General features: G+C 41.7%; 1 protein-coding gene across 1 annotated transcript in view; it reads left to right on the top strand.

The window, feature by feature from the left end:
- rps6kc1 (ribosomal protein S6 kinase polypeptide 1) overlaps positions 1 to 16,522 on the top strand; it is a 182,846-nt gene that overhangs the window by 109,555 nt on the left and 56,769 nt on the right. Inside the window, exons 9-10 of the mRNA XM_078557053.1 lie at positions 1,581 to 1,673; positions 12,312 to 12,359. Of these exons, the coding sequence (XP_078413179.1) occupies positions 1,581 to 1,673; positions 12,312 to 12,359 (141 nt within the window). The remainder of the gene's footprint in view (positions 1 to 1,580; positions 1,674 to 12,311; positions 12,360 to 16,522) is intronic.

The raw sequence follows: 16,522 nt of genomic DNA on the forward strand, positions 1-16,522 counted from the left end.
CTTGGGCTTGAGGTTGACTTGCTTCCACTCTGGCTCGATGGGTTCTGAGATGGTCAATGTCCAATGCAAAATCTCCAGACTTTGCCACATGTGGCAGGTGTTGCTTGAAGGTTTTTGTACTCTCTCCGCCGTCTTGGCTTAGCTTCTGCATGTTCCTGTCGAATTCTCTCTGTCTTCGGTGCCTTCCCAAATGAACCCTTTTCAGTTTTGGTTGTCTCCAAGAGTTGGTGGAGATGTTTGATCTCTTCAGGGATGCTTTGAGGACATCCCTAAAGTGTTTCATTGGAGATGGCTTTGAGTGATTTAGAGCCTTGATGCTGATCCTCGCTTGCAGCAAATGGCCCTCATACTGGCTTTAAAATAGCTTTTGCCATACCTGCTGCAGACTTGAACAAGGGTCAGACTTGGGGGAACTCAAAATTAATCAGATGCTTGCAAAGTCAGCCTATTAAAGGATGCACCCTGCATTTTTCACCCGAACAAGCCTGAGACAAGGAAAGCAACTTTCCTGTACCTGTATACAGTAGCAAATGCCTCTCTTGCATAGACTTCAGCATGCCTCACCCATAGCAGGCACTCTTGAGCTCCAGAATTGAAATCGGCATGCAGAGACAAGACAATGCCCAACATGCGCAACGAGGACCTGATGCATGATGACCATTCAGATGGTGAGAGTGCGCAACGATATAAAAACGGAAATCATGACGTAGTTCTGTGAAACAGGCCCTCAAAAAGAAACAACTTGACAATGAAATAACGTTAAGCAGGGCAACTTTATGCAAGGACTTGCTGAACAGGACAAAAGGAGAAATTTGACATTCCTGATCTATTGTCCTGATCAATGCAAGTCAAAAATTCAGCAACATGTCTCTCTTTTCAGCAATATTCAAGTTCTGTACTACCAAGTGACAATTTTTAAAGTCTTCCTTTCTTCGAGGGCTTCGTTCTTACTGGTGATTGGGTAAGTAGTTCTGGTTTGACTGACTATATGTATGATTGCTCTGAAGGCCCAGAGTGTGGGAACTCCTGATATAAGGAGCTGATGGGCCCAACAGGCCATACAGAACACTTGGCTGTAGAGCTGAGACCCTGTGTATCCAGTTCTCAGCTGAATTTCAAGCTCGTTCCGTTGTAGTCCCACTAAATTTATGGTGGGAGTTTGCTGAAATGGCTGCAAATTTTCAGGACCAGTGCTCTAATCTATTATGGTTAATCATCAATTCATTTTATATTGGCTACGTTTTAACATTTTTTAGGACCTGAAGATTTTGTTGACTGGTGATGCTAGATTTTCTTTACACAACAGGAAACATATTTGTTAATATTGCATTGTTGATATTTTCGAACAGCTGTCACACTCTAAACTTAATAATGACTGCATCCTAACCAAATAAATATTTCTACGGGGATTCTCCTCTGTGCTAGACACTGGTTTGAAGCGGAAACAAATTACCTTTTGATCTTGTCCACAACTGTTCTGTGACAAATTTAGTTTTCTATAACTTGGCATTTGCTCCAGTAGGCCATCTTCCTTTAAGTGTTTCTGTGATTGATGTGATACCTTTGATATCTTCTATTAGCCTCCGGGACCACTAAGTTCAAGGCCTGCTTGGAATCCGAGGAATCCTGCAGAGGAGCTGAAGGCCTTCAGAGTCCTTGGGGTGATTGACAAGGTAATTCTTCAGCATCATTTCAAGGGTTTAACCATAAATCAGCCACCAGCTGAGGTTGTAGCTTTGAAGCTATTGGTTTTGACAGCTAGGAAACAAAAGAAAAATGACTCAGTTTGCCTGCATTTTACAGAAACTGAGGGGGCAAAGTGAGTTTGTTTAAGCAGGATTGTAAGATTGTGTAGGTATATCGTGTATTATAAATTAGTGGAGCGAGTTCAACATGGCCTTTTCAATATTACAATGTAACATTGAAATAACTGGGAAATGAAAGCTTTATTACAGTAAAGGTGCTATATAAATTTACGGTGCTGTAAATACTAATGCTGCATTGTAACAGCAAATAATATCTAAGCTTAAGCCACATCTTATGCGTTCAATAGACTAACTGATTGACAAGTTGTGAATAAGACAGTATAACAAAAACTGCAGGTGTAAAGTATTGCTTACCGAAGTATGTAAAAGCAAGATTTTATGGATTCAAAACTAGAGATTAAATGCTCAAAGTGCCACAAAAGTGAGGGAGACCAACAAAATCAGAAGTACTCTCATAATATATAAAAGCCTGCATACTAGGGTGTTGCCACTGTAAAAGGGTAATATTTGAGCTGTATTGCAGTAAAATCAAAATGTAAACAATTTTTATTAGGGAGAAGAAAGATCTATTGACAAAATTAGCAGAATACAATGATTTTTTTCAGGTGCAAGACTTTTAGTTCAATGTTCAGAGCACTGTAGTAATGATACATTTATAGTTACATGATTGCCTCATTAAATGCTACGAGACCCTTAGGCTATTTCACAGTGATGGTTGTAGGTAGGTTCAGTTTTGTCCCACACGTTCAATGCTACTCCATGTTTACACAATGAGGTAAGTGATGCAGAATAAAAAATGAATGCCGGTAATTCAGTCAAGTGTTATTGTGACAGCTTAACCTTCAAGAGCAAAACTCATGTAGTTTGTCAGGGTCAATGGAAAACTAAAGTTAAACTAAAATTCCAGTTTCACTGCCAGATTTTAATAGTGTCTCCAGTTTGTGTAATGTTTTGTTTTAATTATTGCTTCCACACGGAACATGATAGAAGGAGAGTAATTGTGCTGTAGAAGATGTAAGCAATGAAAGAACAGAGCATCATGTAACAACCTCATCTCTTATCATACCATAATATGAACAGCTTTTTTTTTAAAGAGTGAACTATTACTGTGATCTCTCATTCTCTCTCTCTTTCTCTCCCTCCCTCTTTCATGTATGCATAGATACGTATCTATCTTAACCCTTAGGTTCATATTTGTAAAGAAAACTGATATCCAGGCAGAAATAAAGTATTATATAAAGAAAATTAATGAGAACCTCTTGACATTCCAATCATATCTTCAAAGGAGACTTTATTTAGTGACCTTGTATTAAACAGATGTGCCAAACTATATTAATTTTCTTAAGCACTTTCACAAATTATGTTATTCTTCAGAGACTAAGCAGAATCCTGAGGGGTCGTCTTAACTATCACAGTGAATCATTTTCAGCAGCTTCCTTTTCTAATCTAACACTAGGAGTGCTGAAAGTAAATTACAAGGCAAAAGCCTGATTAAATTAGCAGACGAATGTAGGTTTAGCTCTTCCCATGTCCCCATTTGTTCCAATTTCCTCATTTTAATTTGGGACCCAAGTTTTGTTTGATAAAATGGAAATTAAATTACAAGATATTTATTTACTTTACGTACAGATCAATTTATGCAGATGCATGTTGACTTCAAAAAAAATTGTGGGAGCTTAACGGGCCAGATATTGCAGCGGATTTGGGGGGAATGAGGAAGATTTGGGGGTTCGACGGTGAACTGTCAGCATCCGCTGTCATTACCCCTCTGAAACTGATGTAGCTTCAAGATATTGGGCATGTGTAGGTTAGCGCGGAGATCCTGAGCTTTCTGTCTGTCACTCGGGGTTCCGATGCCGGGTGCACTGTGGCTCCTCCTGGAGCTGACAATCATTGGGTGGAATTTTTGGTGCCCATTGACGTCAGGCGTCATGGCGGGTGGGGGTGTAACAATATGGCGGGAAGACCAAAAATTGGTTTCATGCCATCTTGAAACCAGTTTGTGATCATCTTCTCCACCTGTCAATGGCGGGCCACATTTCCCACCGTCACACACCGGGAACTTCGTTTTCATGCATCTGAATATCATTATAAGCCCTGCCCGCCGGAATTATCCCACCATGCTGGATCATCCGGACGCACGCTGACGTGTTTCACAACTGAACATAAGTGGATGTGCACCTGGCGAGCTGCACTTCACTGAGGACTTCGAGGTTTGTTTGCTTTGGGCAGCACTCGCGGTCATCAGCGCCAGGCTTCACAAACAGCACCACCTCAGTCTTAGAGCAGCTCACGGGCAGGTCTCTTCTCACCAGACCAGCCATAAGGCGGGGGTGGCTTTTCAATGGCTGCAGGGCTAGGGCTTGCTTGGGGAAGGGGGACAAGTGGCCACCGGCAAGGGAAGAGGCTGCAGGGCAGGGGCTGTGCTGGGGAATGGGGGGTATCCCAGGGTGTGTGTAGGGGCACATGTTGATCTGTGCAAGTGGCCTCAAGAAGATGCGGGCTGAGGAGGCAGCCTCCAGAGGAGATGAGGCCAGATGTGAGGGTGTGTGTGAGAGTGAGTGGTAATGACCCTTGAGCTGGCAGTGAGTGAGATGTCAATGAATGTGTGATGGCCTTGTGAGTGTGAGAGTTTAGAGTGATGCGATTGTTGCCTTACCCTGGCGGCACAGATGAGATCATTCATCCTCTTGCTGCACTGGATGGCCAACCGCACCTGTGCAGGTTTACATAAGAAAATACGAAATAGGAGCAGGATTAGGCCATTCGGCCCCTCAAGCCTGCCCTGCCATTCAATAAGATCATGGCTGATCTGCCCCAGGCCTCAACTCCTTCTTCATGCCAGCTCCTCATAACCCTCAACTCCTCGAAATCTCAAAAATCTATCTACCTCCTCTTTAAATACTTTCAGTGATCTAGCCTCCATAACCCTCTGGGGTAGAGAATTCCAGACATTCACTACCCTCTGAGAGAAGAAATTCCTTCGCCTCTCAGTCTTAAATGAGTGTCCCCTTATTCTGTAACTACGTCCCCTAGTTCGAGATTCCCCCATTAGTGGAAACATCTCAACATCTACCCTGTCAAGCCCCCTCAAAATCTTGTATGTTTTTAATAAGATCACCCCTCATTCTTTTAAACTCTAATGCATAAAGGCCTAATCTGTTTAACCGTTCTTGATATGTCAGCCCCGTTATCCCAGGAATCAGCCTAGTGAATCTGTTTTGAACTGCCTCCAATGCCAGTATATTCTTTCTTAAATATGGGGACCAAAACTGTACACAGCACTTGCCTATTTTTCCCTGTTTTTAAACTTCAATCCCCTGGCAATACAGGCCAAAATTCCATTTGCCTTCTTAATTACTCGCCACACCTGCCTGCTAACTTTTAGTGTTTTATGCACAAGAACATTGACATTGACCACCACTGCCACCACCAAAGAAGCTGGAGTGGTGAGATAGCTGGACCTCCTGCAGCCAGAGCAGGGTGGAGGACATCACAGCGGGCCTCCAAAAGGCATTCCAGTGACAGGGAACTGAACTCTTCTTGACTTTTAGGGCCATGTCTTCACAGAGACAGCCCTGGGCTGTAAGCATTGAGAACGGCATGGATGGCTACAGTTTAGGTATGGCACTGGGAGTGAGGAACCAGTGAGGTAACGGCATGGTGGACAATTCAGAGGCCGCCTGCCAGTGAGACAGTGTGTTTCCTGTGGCCACATAATTAATGAGGTAGGAATGGGGCACTACGACATGAAAAGCCGCCATTGCAGCCAGCAGGTAAAATGTCCTTTTTCCTGCCCGCCACCGCACTTATTGCAAGCCTGGGACTATTCCGCCCATTGAAATCAGTGAGAAGGTCAACTCTCCTGTCCCAGCATTGCTGTTAGAAACATCTTAAAAAGTCACACCTTATTCAATTAGATGTACCTGGGTTTTCAACAGCGATGCGATTAATAAAATGTGATAAATAACAGAACTGGCTCTGAACAAATCATTTCATTATCACGGAGTGCTGTTACATGATTAATTTGTAGATTTTTAAAGATATTTTGTCTAATAATTTATTTCAAATTAAGTTTTATTTTCAGCATATTTTAGGTTCTATCTTCACTTTCTTTACTTTATGGCCAGGATTTTATGATCAGCTAGGGTCCCTGCACCCCCCGGCATAAATGTGAGGAAGAACTCGTCCCCGCTCTGCTGGCTTGCCCCATAGCCATTTAACGGCCAGTGGGTCATTAATTGAATTGAGGCTGGCCCTCCGTCCCTATTGGAGAAGGACGTTCCACCTCTGAGGGAATCAAATGGCCGGCAACTCTCTGGACCCAGCAGCGCCACTGGGAGTGGTGGCCACTGCTGGGACTGTGTCCAATCCCAAAAACAAGTGTCCTTTGGGCTGGTTGGAAAGGTAAGTTGGGGAGGGCATTGCCGAGGCCAGGCTGGCAGGCCAGGGTGAGGGAGAGTAGGGGGCCAGGATGGACAGGCTAGTGGGGAGGGGAATTGTGGGGGGGGTGGAGTGAAACCTTTGGGATTCTCCAATGTGTCTAGGGGGCCCGTAAAGTAGGTCCTCCAATGTACCCCCTTACCCACCATCAACCCGTGCAATGAAAGCTACTGACTTTCACACTTAACCTCTGCCCACCAAATGAAAATTTGCTGCAAGGATGGGCAGAGGTCCTTAACTGGCTATTAATTGGGCCACCCTGGGGGTAGTGGCAGGAGGGAGGTGTAAAATTCAGCTCTTTGTGTGCATCCCAATCTTTTGATCCGAATCTTGGATTGACCCAGCACCCATATTGTTTTGAGGGGAAGAGTGCCAGGTTTGTACTTCCCTTTGTGTGAAAAAGGGCTCCAATCCAAAGAGCCTAGCTCTTATTTTAAGATTATGCCCCCTTGTTGTAGATTTCCCTCATCAGAGGAAATAGTTTCTCTGTATCTACCTTATTGAATTCATTTATTATTTTAAGCATCTCAATTAGATTACCCCTTGACCTTTTAAAATCAAGGAAATACACACCTAATTTATGCAGCCTGTTCCCATAATTTGATCCTTTAAACTCCAGTACTATTCTGGTGAATCTGTGCTGTATCCCCTCCCAGGCCAATTTATCCTTCGAGTTTCTAAAAACTAAATGCAGTACTTAGATGGAGCGTGACTAAGGTTCTAGACAATGGAGCATAACTCCCTCCCCTTTGTATTCCAGACCCTTGAGATAAATGCCAGCGTTCTGTTGGCCTTTTGACTGTGTTTCATACCCGTGCATTAGCTTATAATGACATGTACACATGGCCACCCAAACTCCTGCATCTCCAGAGTTCCAAGTCTCTCACCTTGCATTGTTTTTCTAGGATCTGAAGTAGATGACTATGAACTCCATCTGTCACAGTTTTGTTCACTCATTGTTGGGAATTTTAATGACTAAAAAGGATAGGGTTGGGTGGGGTCAGATGAGAGGTTAAAGTATTAAAAATATGAACCTGACTGCAACCTACCTACTTTCAGTTTTAATAGAGATGGGCATGTGACCATATTTATCTACCAGTTCCTGGCTGGCTGGGTCTCGGGGTCTAGGGATATCCACCAGCGAAAGGAAGGTGCGGACTGCTGCATCCAGGAATAAATGCCTTTTCGCTTGCCTGCTAGATCCAATCTGTCTGTCTCCAGTGCTCCATGATTAGACACCCACCCTTCCTGACTTCCTTCACAAGGCCTCTGATCTCCCCCAGCCCCATCCATAAGGCCTCTGATCACCCCCAAAAGACTCTGACCACCCTTCCTACCTCTTTTCCTCTCCCCATCCTACCCAAGCCTTGATCTGAAGTCTGATTTCTGTGATTTCCCACTTCAGGGTACCCTCCTGCAGCTTCCTGCTGCTGGTTTTCCTATCGCCATCAACAGTCTAGCTTGTCAATTTAACGGGTTACCAGGCATGAAACAGAAGAAAAAAATTATAATGAGGTCATGCTGTCAAATTGAGAAGGTCCTTTGCATCCTCGACCACAGTCAGACACCCCCTGCTTCCCCACTGCTTCCTCCCTGTCTATATTGGGGCCTCAGTCTCTGATAGATTTCGATAACTTAACTACCAACCTTGCAGCTTAATATCAATCGCGGCAAAGTGTTTCTCTCTCGCTTCTTTAGTAATGGTGTGACATTTCAATTTTCAAATCCACAGTTACAATTCATGAACCTACCAAGCTTTGGAAAATTCTGCCTAATACACCTGCAATTTCCTAATCTAGTTAATACTCGGGATGGAAGCCATCAGATCTGGGAGATTTGACTGTCTTCTGAGTCCCATTATTTTCCTTGTTGCCTTTTTTTTGACTTTTATTAAATCCACTAGGTTCCTTCCCTTGACTTTATTTTGGGTTCCTTTGTCACATTGGTATTTTGTCCTCTACTGTCACTGTGAAAACGGATGCGAAGTACTCATTTAACCAATCTGCTATTTTCTTAATGCCCATTGTGGTCTTGATATGTATTTGCTTTTAATAATCTGACATTAGCCCGATTACTCTTCTTCTCTTTGTATATTACAAAAACTGTTAGCTTTGATATCCTTTAACAGGTTTTTCTTATCCCTTTTGCTCCTTTTTAAAATCATTTTTATGTCTTTGTGTTGCTTTTTATAGCCCTTCCAGTTTTCTGGATTTCTTGCACTTGTAAACCTTTCCTTTTAGTTTGATAATGGCTCATCTCATTTGTTGAGCATAATTGCTTAACTAAACAAATAGCACCTTTGCCTTTTAGGCCTATATGCTAGTTTTGTATTCTACTAAATATTTATTTGAATACTTTCCACTGTATCTGTAGGTTTGCCCTTTAATTGTTCATCTCAGTTAACTTTGATAAAATCATTTCTTATCCCTTCAATGTGTTCCATACTTAAATTGTAAACCTTGGTTTGAGACTGCCTCTTCTCCCTCACAATCCTAGTATCAATCATGTTATGGTCAATATTTTCATGTACCTTTCCTGTCAGATTGTTAGCTGCTTGGTTTGTTACTCATTACTAAATCTAGTACCGAAATGTAAATGCTTCCCTGATCTCTATATTTATGCATTCACACACTAGATCATTACTGTCAGGAGGTGTGTAGACAACTCCCACCAGAGTCTTGCATCCTTTGCAGTTCTTTAATTTTACCTATTGTGTTTCCACTGCCTGTTTTACCTGAAGGAAATCCTTTCTTTTGCTCTAATTGTGTATTTTTCTTAAAATCAATATTACTACTACCCCTAAGATAAAAGCAAAATACTGCAGATGCTGGAAATCTGAAATAAAAACAAAAAATGCTGGAAAATCTCAGCAGGTCTGGCAGCATCTGTGGAGAGAAACGGAGTTAATGTTTCGATTCTGTATGAACTCTGAAGAAGAGTCCTACAGACTCAAAATGTTACCTCTGTTTCTCTCCCCACAGATGCTGCCAGACCTGCTGAGTTTTTGCAGCATTTTCTGTTTTTATTACTACTACCCCTCTTTTGACAATTTCCTTGTCCTTTCTAAAGAACCTACAACCTGGAATATTTAGCTTGCAATCATGCTAAGCTCATAGTCAGTCTCTTTGCAAATGCTTGACTTAGATATTAACAAAAATGTAAAAGTTAGGTTAAATGAATCTATTTATAAGCTCTGCTGTTTCCTTTCTCTGTCTTTATTGTTGTTCTTTCTATTCCCTGCCTGCTATAACATGTAATCGTCCATTGTGTCCTAGTTGGCAACCTTCCTCAAACTTGTCCTTTTGTCCCTGAATATACATGATCAATTCTCCTCTACTGGAGTTTCTCCCTTTAGTCACTATGCCTCTTTACTCTGAACACCAGTGTTACGAAGATGCCTGACAGGATTGTGGGTGACAGCAGATGGTGGACCCCTGGGGCAGTTGTGTTTTACTGGGATTTGGTTAGGACATTGGATTTAAAGTCAGTGCTATATATAAGTGAATTTATTCAACTATAATTTTGCTGCATTTTGAAAACATCTTCTGATTATAACTCACAAAGGGAATTAGTTTATATTGGTAAGCAATAAATCCAAATGGGAAGAAGAATGTAAGCTCTTCCAGTTGACTGCAGTTTCTATTATTTTGTTGGAAGGATAGTTATGCAACAGCCTAGTGGTATAACAGTAATGCTGTTGACTTTGCAATCCACTGTCCACTGATACTCGCTCAGTTGGCTAGTTTTCATATGTGTGCCTGAACAGCGACTGTTAAGAGTGGAGAGTTTACAACTGAGTGTTCCTCTCCTCACTTGGCATCTGCACACATCTTGTTCAGCAGAAGCCACTGAATAGCCACAGAGGCCAATGAAGCATCCCCGTTGCTTAGTTGCAGTGGCCCTAATCGGTCCTTGATATGGCTGTGAGCTGATTTAACTGCAGCGATGAGGTGTTCTGAATTGAGGGGTTTTAATCAACTATTATGCAGAGTTTTTCTTATAGTGGAAGTTAATTGGAAAAAAGTCAGTTATGACCAGCATGTGAGTGTTTGCCTGTCAAACAGGGCACAGATATGAACTTTGAAGAAGAGTCATACGGACTTCAAACGTTAACTCTGCTTCTTTCTCTCCACGGATGCTGCCAGACCTGCTGAGTTTTTCCAGTACTTTATTACAGATAAGAACTGCTGGTCATTCAAACTGTTTGTCTCAGAAATGCAGGGCTTCACAGACATTTTCAAAATCCTACTTCAGGGATATGCAACCAGTTTCTACACCGAGGGGGGAGGGGTTTGAATAATTCAATCTAAGTCCACGTTCAAGGTATCTCTTAAACTGGCTTAGAAAGTATTTGCCATTGAGGACTGCTTGAATTGAGGATAAGACTGAAATTTAATGTAGTACATTTTATATCCTAGCACTCAGCAGCTGAGAGCAAAACTGGAATGTTTGAAATGCAGGAAAATTAGTGAAATTTAAGAATGATTTTGCAACTTGAACTGAGCTTTAGAGTACCCTTTGAAAGAATGAGCTATGGTCCCCTCATTTAATTTTAATTTTTAAAGCCAGGATTGATATTCTCCATCTGAATTGTCTGCTGATAATATTATTTAAGTTTGAATTTCCTTTTGTGAATATTAATGATCAATGGAAGTAAGTAGAAAAAAACTTGATACAAAAGCTGATCATAATTCTTTTAACGGTAAAAATGCCCAAAACGAACAGAAAAGGAAAAATAAAGATTGTTTAAATTTATAACGGTTCAATTCAAAAAGAAATGGTACCCAGGGAAACTGTGGCTTCTTAATCTTTCCAGTGCTACAGGTAACTAACTATTCATGAATTGGAATGGGAACTTTGAGTCACTGCTGCAGGGTATACCGATGGTATCAGAGGAAATGAAAAAGAAATGACTGAATCTATATTCAAATATGGTTAAAATTATATGATGGTTAAAATGCCAAAACTGCTGAAGAATTCTCAGTGAATGAGTATGGCTACTGATGTCAACTTATGGCCCTTTATATTGGAGAAACACCTACAGAGGAGTTGTCTTCTGCAATTTCCCAACTGCTTTAAAATAACTGAATCACAATCACAGCTTGTGCAATCGTAAAATCAAAATTTTCTTCAGTGCTAGTATCTTCATAAAACATTTTAAAATTATGTGTTTGTAGTTTGATGTTAAGACATGTTCTTCAGATGTGGTAACAGCCAAAGCTGGAAAATCAGCTACCAAAATTTTACACCCACAAATAAGTGGTCTTCAGCACTGTGCATAAAATACACACTATTGTAACATGCAGGTACATTGGATAGAGGAAAGGAATCATTTTTTACATCATGACAGGAAGAGGGGAGGGAGAAAAGCCACTTCCGATAAAATGTTAACTGGTTTTGTAAAGACATTTGCCACCCCCTGTAGAAAGCATTTACTGTGGAAGATAAATAATTAAAATGCAAAATACTGCATTTCTGTTTACATCATAGAGCACCAGTTGGGTCAGATACAACCCAGCTGTATTCCATGCATATTCTACAGGACTTGGCAGCAGAAATATTCATGTTTTAGTGAGTAAGTTTATGAAAGCTCAATTGCTGCAGATTTAAAGAAGTAAAAGTGATTAAATATGACATTGAACAGATGGAGACTATCTACCCGCCTGATGTATCTGGCTCTAATTATATTATCATTGGTTTCGCCTGGCTTGGAGGAGGTGTTTCCAGGGGCTGATTTACAGTCATTTATAAAACACCTGTTTGGGAAAACTATCTGCCTACGGCCAATTTAAAAAAAAAAATTCACAGATGTGCTTTCTTCGTGTCAGCACACTGTAAATATTCTTAGGCTTTATGAGAAAAGAGGAGAGGAGACATTGAAAACATTTGTCCACCGTTATTTTGCCTTTCCTTTTTTTGGTGTTTCTTTAGGCATCAGTTTTGGGTTCTATATGATTCCAGTAGCCATTACATCCTGTTCTAACTGAATTCATTTTAAATGTAACTTTCAAACTGGTTTGACAACGGGATAAATGTGCATACAAATGTGGTGCTTATTCTGTGTTGATGGAGACCTGATAATGTGTCAATTTGTTTCTAAAGGTTTTACTTGTGTTGGATTGCAGAACAGAGGAGACCCTCATTTTAAAAGTAAGCAGCTGTTTGGAATTTTTACTATTTCATACCTCAGTTATAAAAATGCAACTTTGCTATGTAGTTATTTTTAGTTGTAGAATAGCCCCAGTGAACCATTTCTTAAAAAGCTTGGCAGAATTTTCAGTCCCAGATCACAATCCTGCTGTTGGGATGAAATGTGGGATGGGAATCCAGAAATGCCGATGGCAGGACCCTGAGAGAGTTTCGGAGGAGGCTGCCACAGAACTCCATACAAATTAAGGATGAAAGCAGGCTTCCGCGTCTTGAGGGCGAATATCCAGCACTGAAAGTTTGGCAGCCCACTCTCAGAGGTGGGCACTGCTGAAGGTTATAGAGAGGTGCGAGGGCACGTCCATTCCTGGTTGTTGGTCACAAACGCGGGATATAAGAAGGGCCAAAAGGTTTAGGGTTGTTAGACAGTAGAGGGTAAACCCCTCCCCCCACAGTAACGAGCATTGTCACAGTTGCCGTCATTTATTAGCTTGGCACCTTCCCAATTGAATGGAGCATCTGACTCAGTTGGCTACCTAGCCTGCCCCTGAGAATCCATTACTGCTTTACAGATGGCCTCTTAGCTCGACGGGCACCCGTATGCTGGCTGGAAAACCCAGATGGCATCAGGGGAATGCCCTTAATTAAGCTGTCAAGGGCCCATCTGACTCCATGGGCCCTTGAAAATTCTTCCTCTTGTTCCCCTTCTTGACTCTGTTGTATTGCTGTAACATTGGAGGGAAAAGAGAGAAATTGCACCAGTGCTTTCTCAAGCTGATTGCTAGTGAGAACCTGTTTTCCCAAAGACTGACAATGGTAAGGCCAGACTGTTGCAAACTGACCATGCTTTCATCATTTGCTCCCTTAGTAGTCCAGATGTGAGCATATGGAGTAATCCCATAGATGGTTTGGTGAGTTGGTTGTTTCAAGTCATGTTCCAGAGACTTGAGCACATAATCTAGGCTGCCACCAGTGCAGTACTGAGGGAGTGCTGCCATGTCAGAGGGTTCTGTCTTTCAGATAACCCATTGAACTGAGGGCTTGTCTGCCCCTCAAATGGATATAAAGATCCCATGATACTATTTTGAAGAAGAGCAGGGGAATTCTCCCATTGTCCTACCAAATGTTCATCCCTCGACCAATATATTCTTATAATAAATGTACTGAACCGAGCATAATTTGGCTTTTGTTTTGTGTGGGCAAAGGAGAAAATGAGGCCTGCTTAAAGTATTGGCCTTTCACCTGTACAACACAAATTTAAATTTAGCTAAGGCAGATGGGATAGAATCTTTGTTTCTATCTCTGCCTCTCTTTTCTTGACAGCTGTTATCATAAGTGAAAACAGTTTGAGTGCTCACAATCCATTCTCAGCAGCACAAAACTGCCCATAATTCATCACCAATTGACACTAATTCGGCAATCACATACAAAGGTGCCTTAAGGATGATTGCTTTTAGCAGTGGAATTCTTAGGCTAGTAAGGTAGGGTTGCTTTTCCAAATTTAGGAATAAGGTGTTTTATTGCAGTTCTGTACTCTGTTCAACTTGCGCTGCATTTAATGCTCAGTGAGACTAAAATAAATCTCCACCTGCCTATTTTCTGTCTTGGTAACTCATTCTCGATGGCATTTTATGCTTTAGTGAGTTACCAATTTGTCAGTAAGAAAAATAAAAACTAAGTTAGTCCCCTTATTGTACATCACTTTTTAAATATGTAATCATTCGAAATTCCAATTAGCCTAGACGTGTTGGTCAAAATGATTGTGTTTGTTTTGAGCTGATTAATTATTTGGGATAGTAGTGCAATTCCAGAATGTTTCCAAACTGCTTTCCTAAAGTCATAGTTATCTTTAATGATTTCTAAATGAAACCCCCTCCATGTGCTTACGAAACTATGTATGTTTATATATATATATGCATATGTATCACTATATACGCACACATTTATAAATAAACATATGTATATACGTATGTGTGTGTGTATATATATATATATATATGTTATAAAAATATATAATATAAAATATGTATATATGAATAAAATTATTCACTGCCACACCCCCCCCGCCCCGCCCCACAACACCACCACCACCACCATCACCACCACCTTTTGGTTCTCATCTCCCAAAGGTGCCAGCCTGGATTTTCCACATTGTCGTTCTGAGTGCAGAGGTCCAGTTGATTTGGAGTCCCACCTGCTGCATGTTTTCTGCAGTCAGGTCGGCGTAGTTTTGGTTCGATTCCTGTTTTTAATTAGGGAGTTCACCTGGTGGGGTAGGGAGTAGAAAATGGCAGCTGCCTTTCTACTAGTCAAAAAATACCATTTTTAATTTTTGAAAATAAATCACATTGTCCTGGATGGCACATTTCTGACTTATGCATAGATTACATCATATGGGCAGATGTATAGTATTTCCCCCAACCCCCAATAATTTCCAGTAGAAAATTCTGGAAATGGTGTAGAGAGTTGGGAGCCAACAGAGCAGCTCCCAAAGAAGTTTCCATTATGTTCCAGCCAAGTTACACTAGGGAGCAGATTTAAATAGGAAAGTCTAGGCCATGGACTGGTGCTATACCAATGTTTAACAAGCATTGCCTCAGTGGGTGTTCCTTACATGTTAGTTCAAACTGAGAGTGTCAACAGTCTTTAGATGCTCACTTTTCAACACGAGTTTCTAGATAGTGACCAATAGCGGAAAGCCAACTGATTTTCATCTTTGCTCTCTATAGCTTGAGGTTTTGGATGCCATTTGTACAGACCCTGTTGATGCACCAGCTAAGATCAGCTATCTGAACACATACCACAGAGGAAAATTGGAGCTCTTCTGATCCGCAGATAGATTGGTGAACAGGGCTCCCCAAAGGTGGGATGGAGAAGGATAGGGAAGCTTATTTACCAATATTTTGCAAACAGCCCTAAAAATGATTATGGGGACTGGCAGGTGGTGTGGGATAGAGTCGGGCCTGCCATCCCCAGAAGCAGATTGGATGGGGTGGCTGAATGCCGAGGCGGGCTGTTTGGAAGGCCTAACTTGATTTTCTGGGACTTTGTCCCAGTTGTTTGGTTATATTTTACGCCCTCTAGCCCTCACACCCTATCACCCACCCATCCACTCCCCATGCCAACTCAATACCAGCTCGTGCCCCTGCATCCAGTATGTACTATGTGCAGAACCAACGAAACCTATAGTAACAGAGATATGTGTGAAACTGCTTAGAAAATAAAACACACAATCCTTTCAAAAAAATTGTTTTCTTACAACCGTAGAAACTGTCAATCATCAGACCATTAAAGTATCAATAACAGAAGCTTTAAGCACTTCACCTTTCATAATCCTGTGCAAATAGACATTAAAACATCGGCAAGAGACCACGCAAAAAATAACTTTTCATAACCACATAGAAATATAAATCAAGCAAAGTCAATAGTTCTTTCCAAACATGTAAGCAACCTCCCACTCAAATAATCCTTTTATGGGTCTGGTCTGTTAGCCAAGCCTCATTATGCATGCTTGTTGTTTTTCCCTAAGCAGTTTCACACATGCCATTGTTATTATAGGGTTCATTGATTCTGTACCGAGTGTATACTAGGAAGGGCCATGAGTTGGCATGGAGGGTATGATGGGCCATTGGGGGTGGGTGGGGGTCATGATTTGGCACTGTGTTTTCTTGGAGGGGGCATGGGAACATGGATAAGGCCTTTTGAATTTAGCTTTCATAAGGTTCCTGAATCCAGACTGTGGTTCAAAGCTCCTGAGATCTGTGAACCACGAACCATGGAGAAGCTGGCCAGACTCCATGGAAATTGGCGGGGGTGGGGTGCTAGGTGTTGCCTATCACCTCAATGGAGTTGGTTAAGTCAGGAGTGCAGGGTGTGGCCTTGCTACCCATACCATTATTGCGCGGCCAGCAAAAATTTGGGGTGCCAGAAACCGGATTGGAAATCCCGGAATTAGGTCCCATTCAAATCCCTCCCCCACACCTCTGTTAGGACACGGTCATGAAAATCCGGGCCCAGCTTATTTACTAATATTTTGCAAACAACCCTAAAAGTGACTATGGGGCTGGCTGGTGGCAGTGTGGGATAGAGTCACCAATCTTGTAGCCTGGCCCATTGCCCTTAATTGTTTAGCTCTCACATGGCCAGACCCAATTATCAAATGTTTT

The sequence above is a fragment of the Cetorhinus maximus genome, chromosome 14 (assembly GCF_964194155.1).
Source record: "Cetorhinus maximus chromosome 14, sCetMax3.hap1.1, whole genome shotgun sequence".
NCBI lineage: Eukaryota > Metazoa > Chordata > Chondrichthyes > Lamniformes > Cetorhinidae > Cetorhinus > Cetorhinus maximus.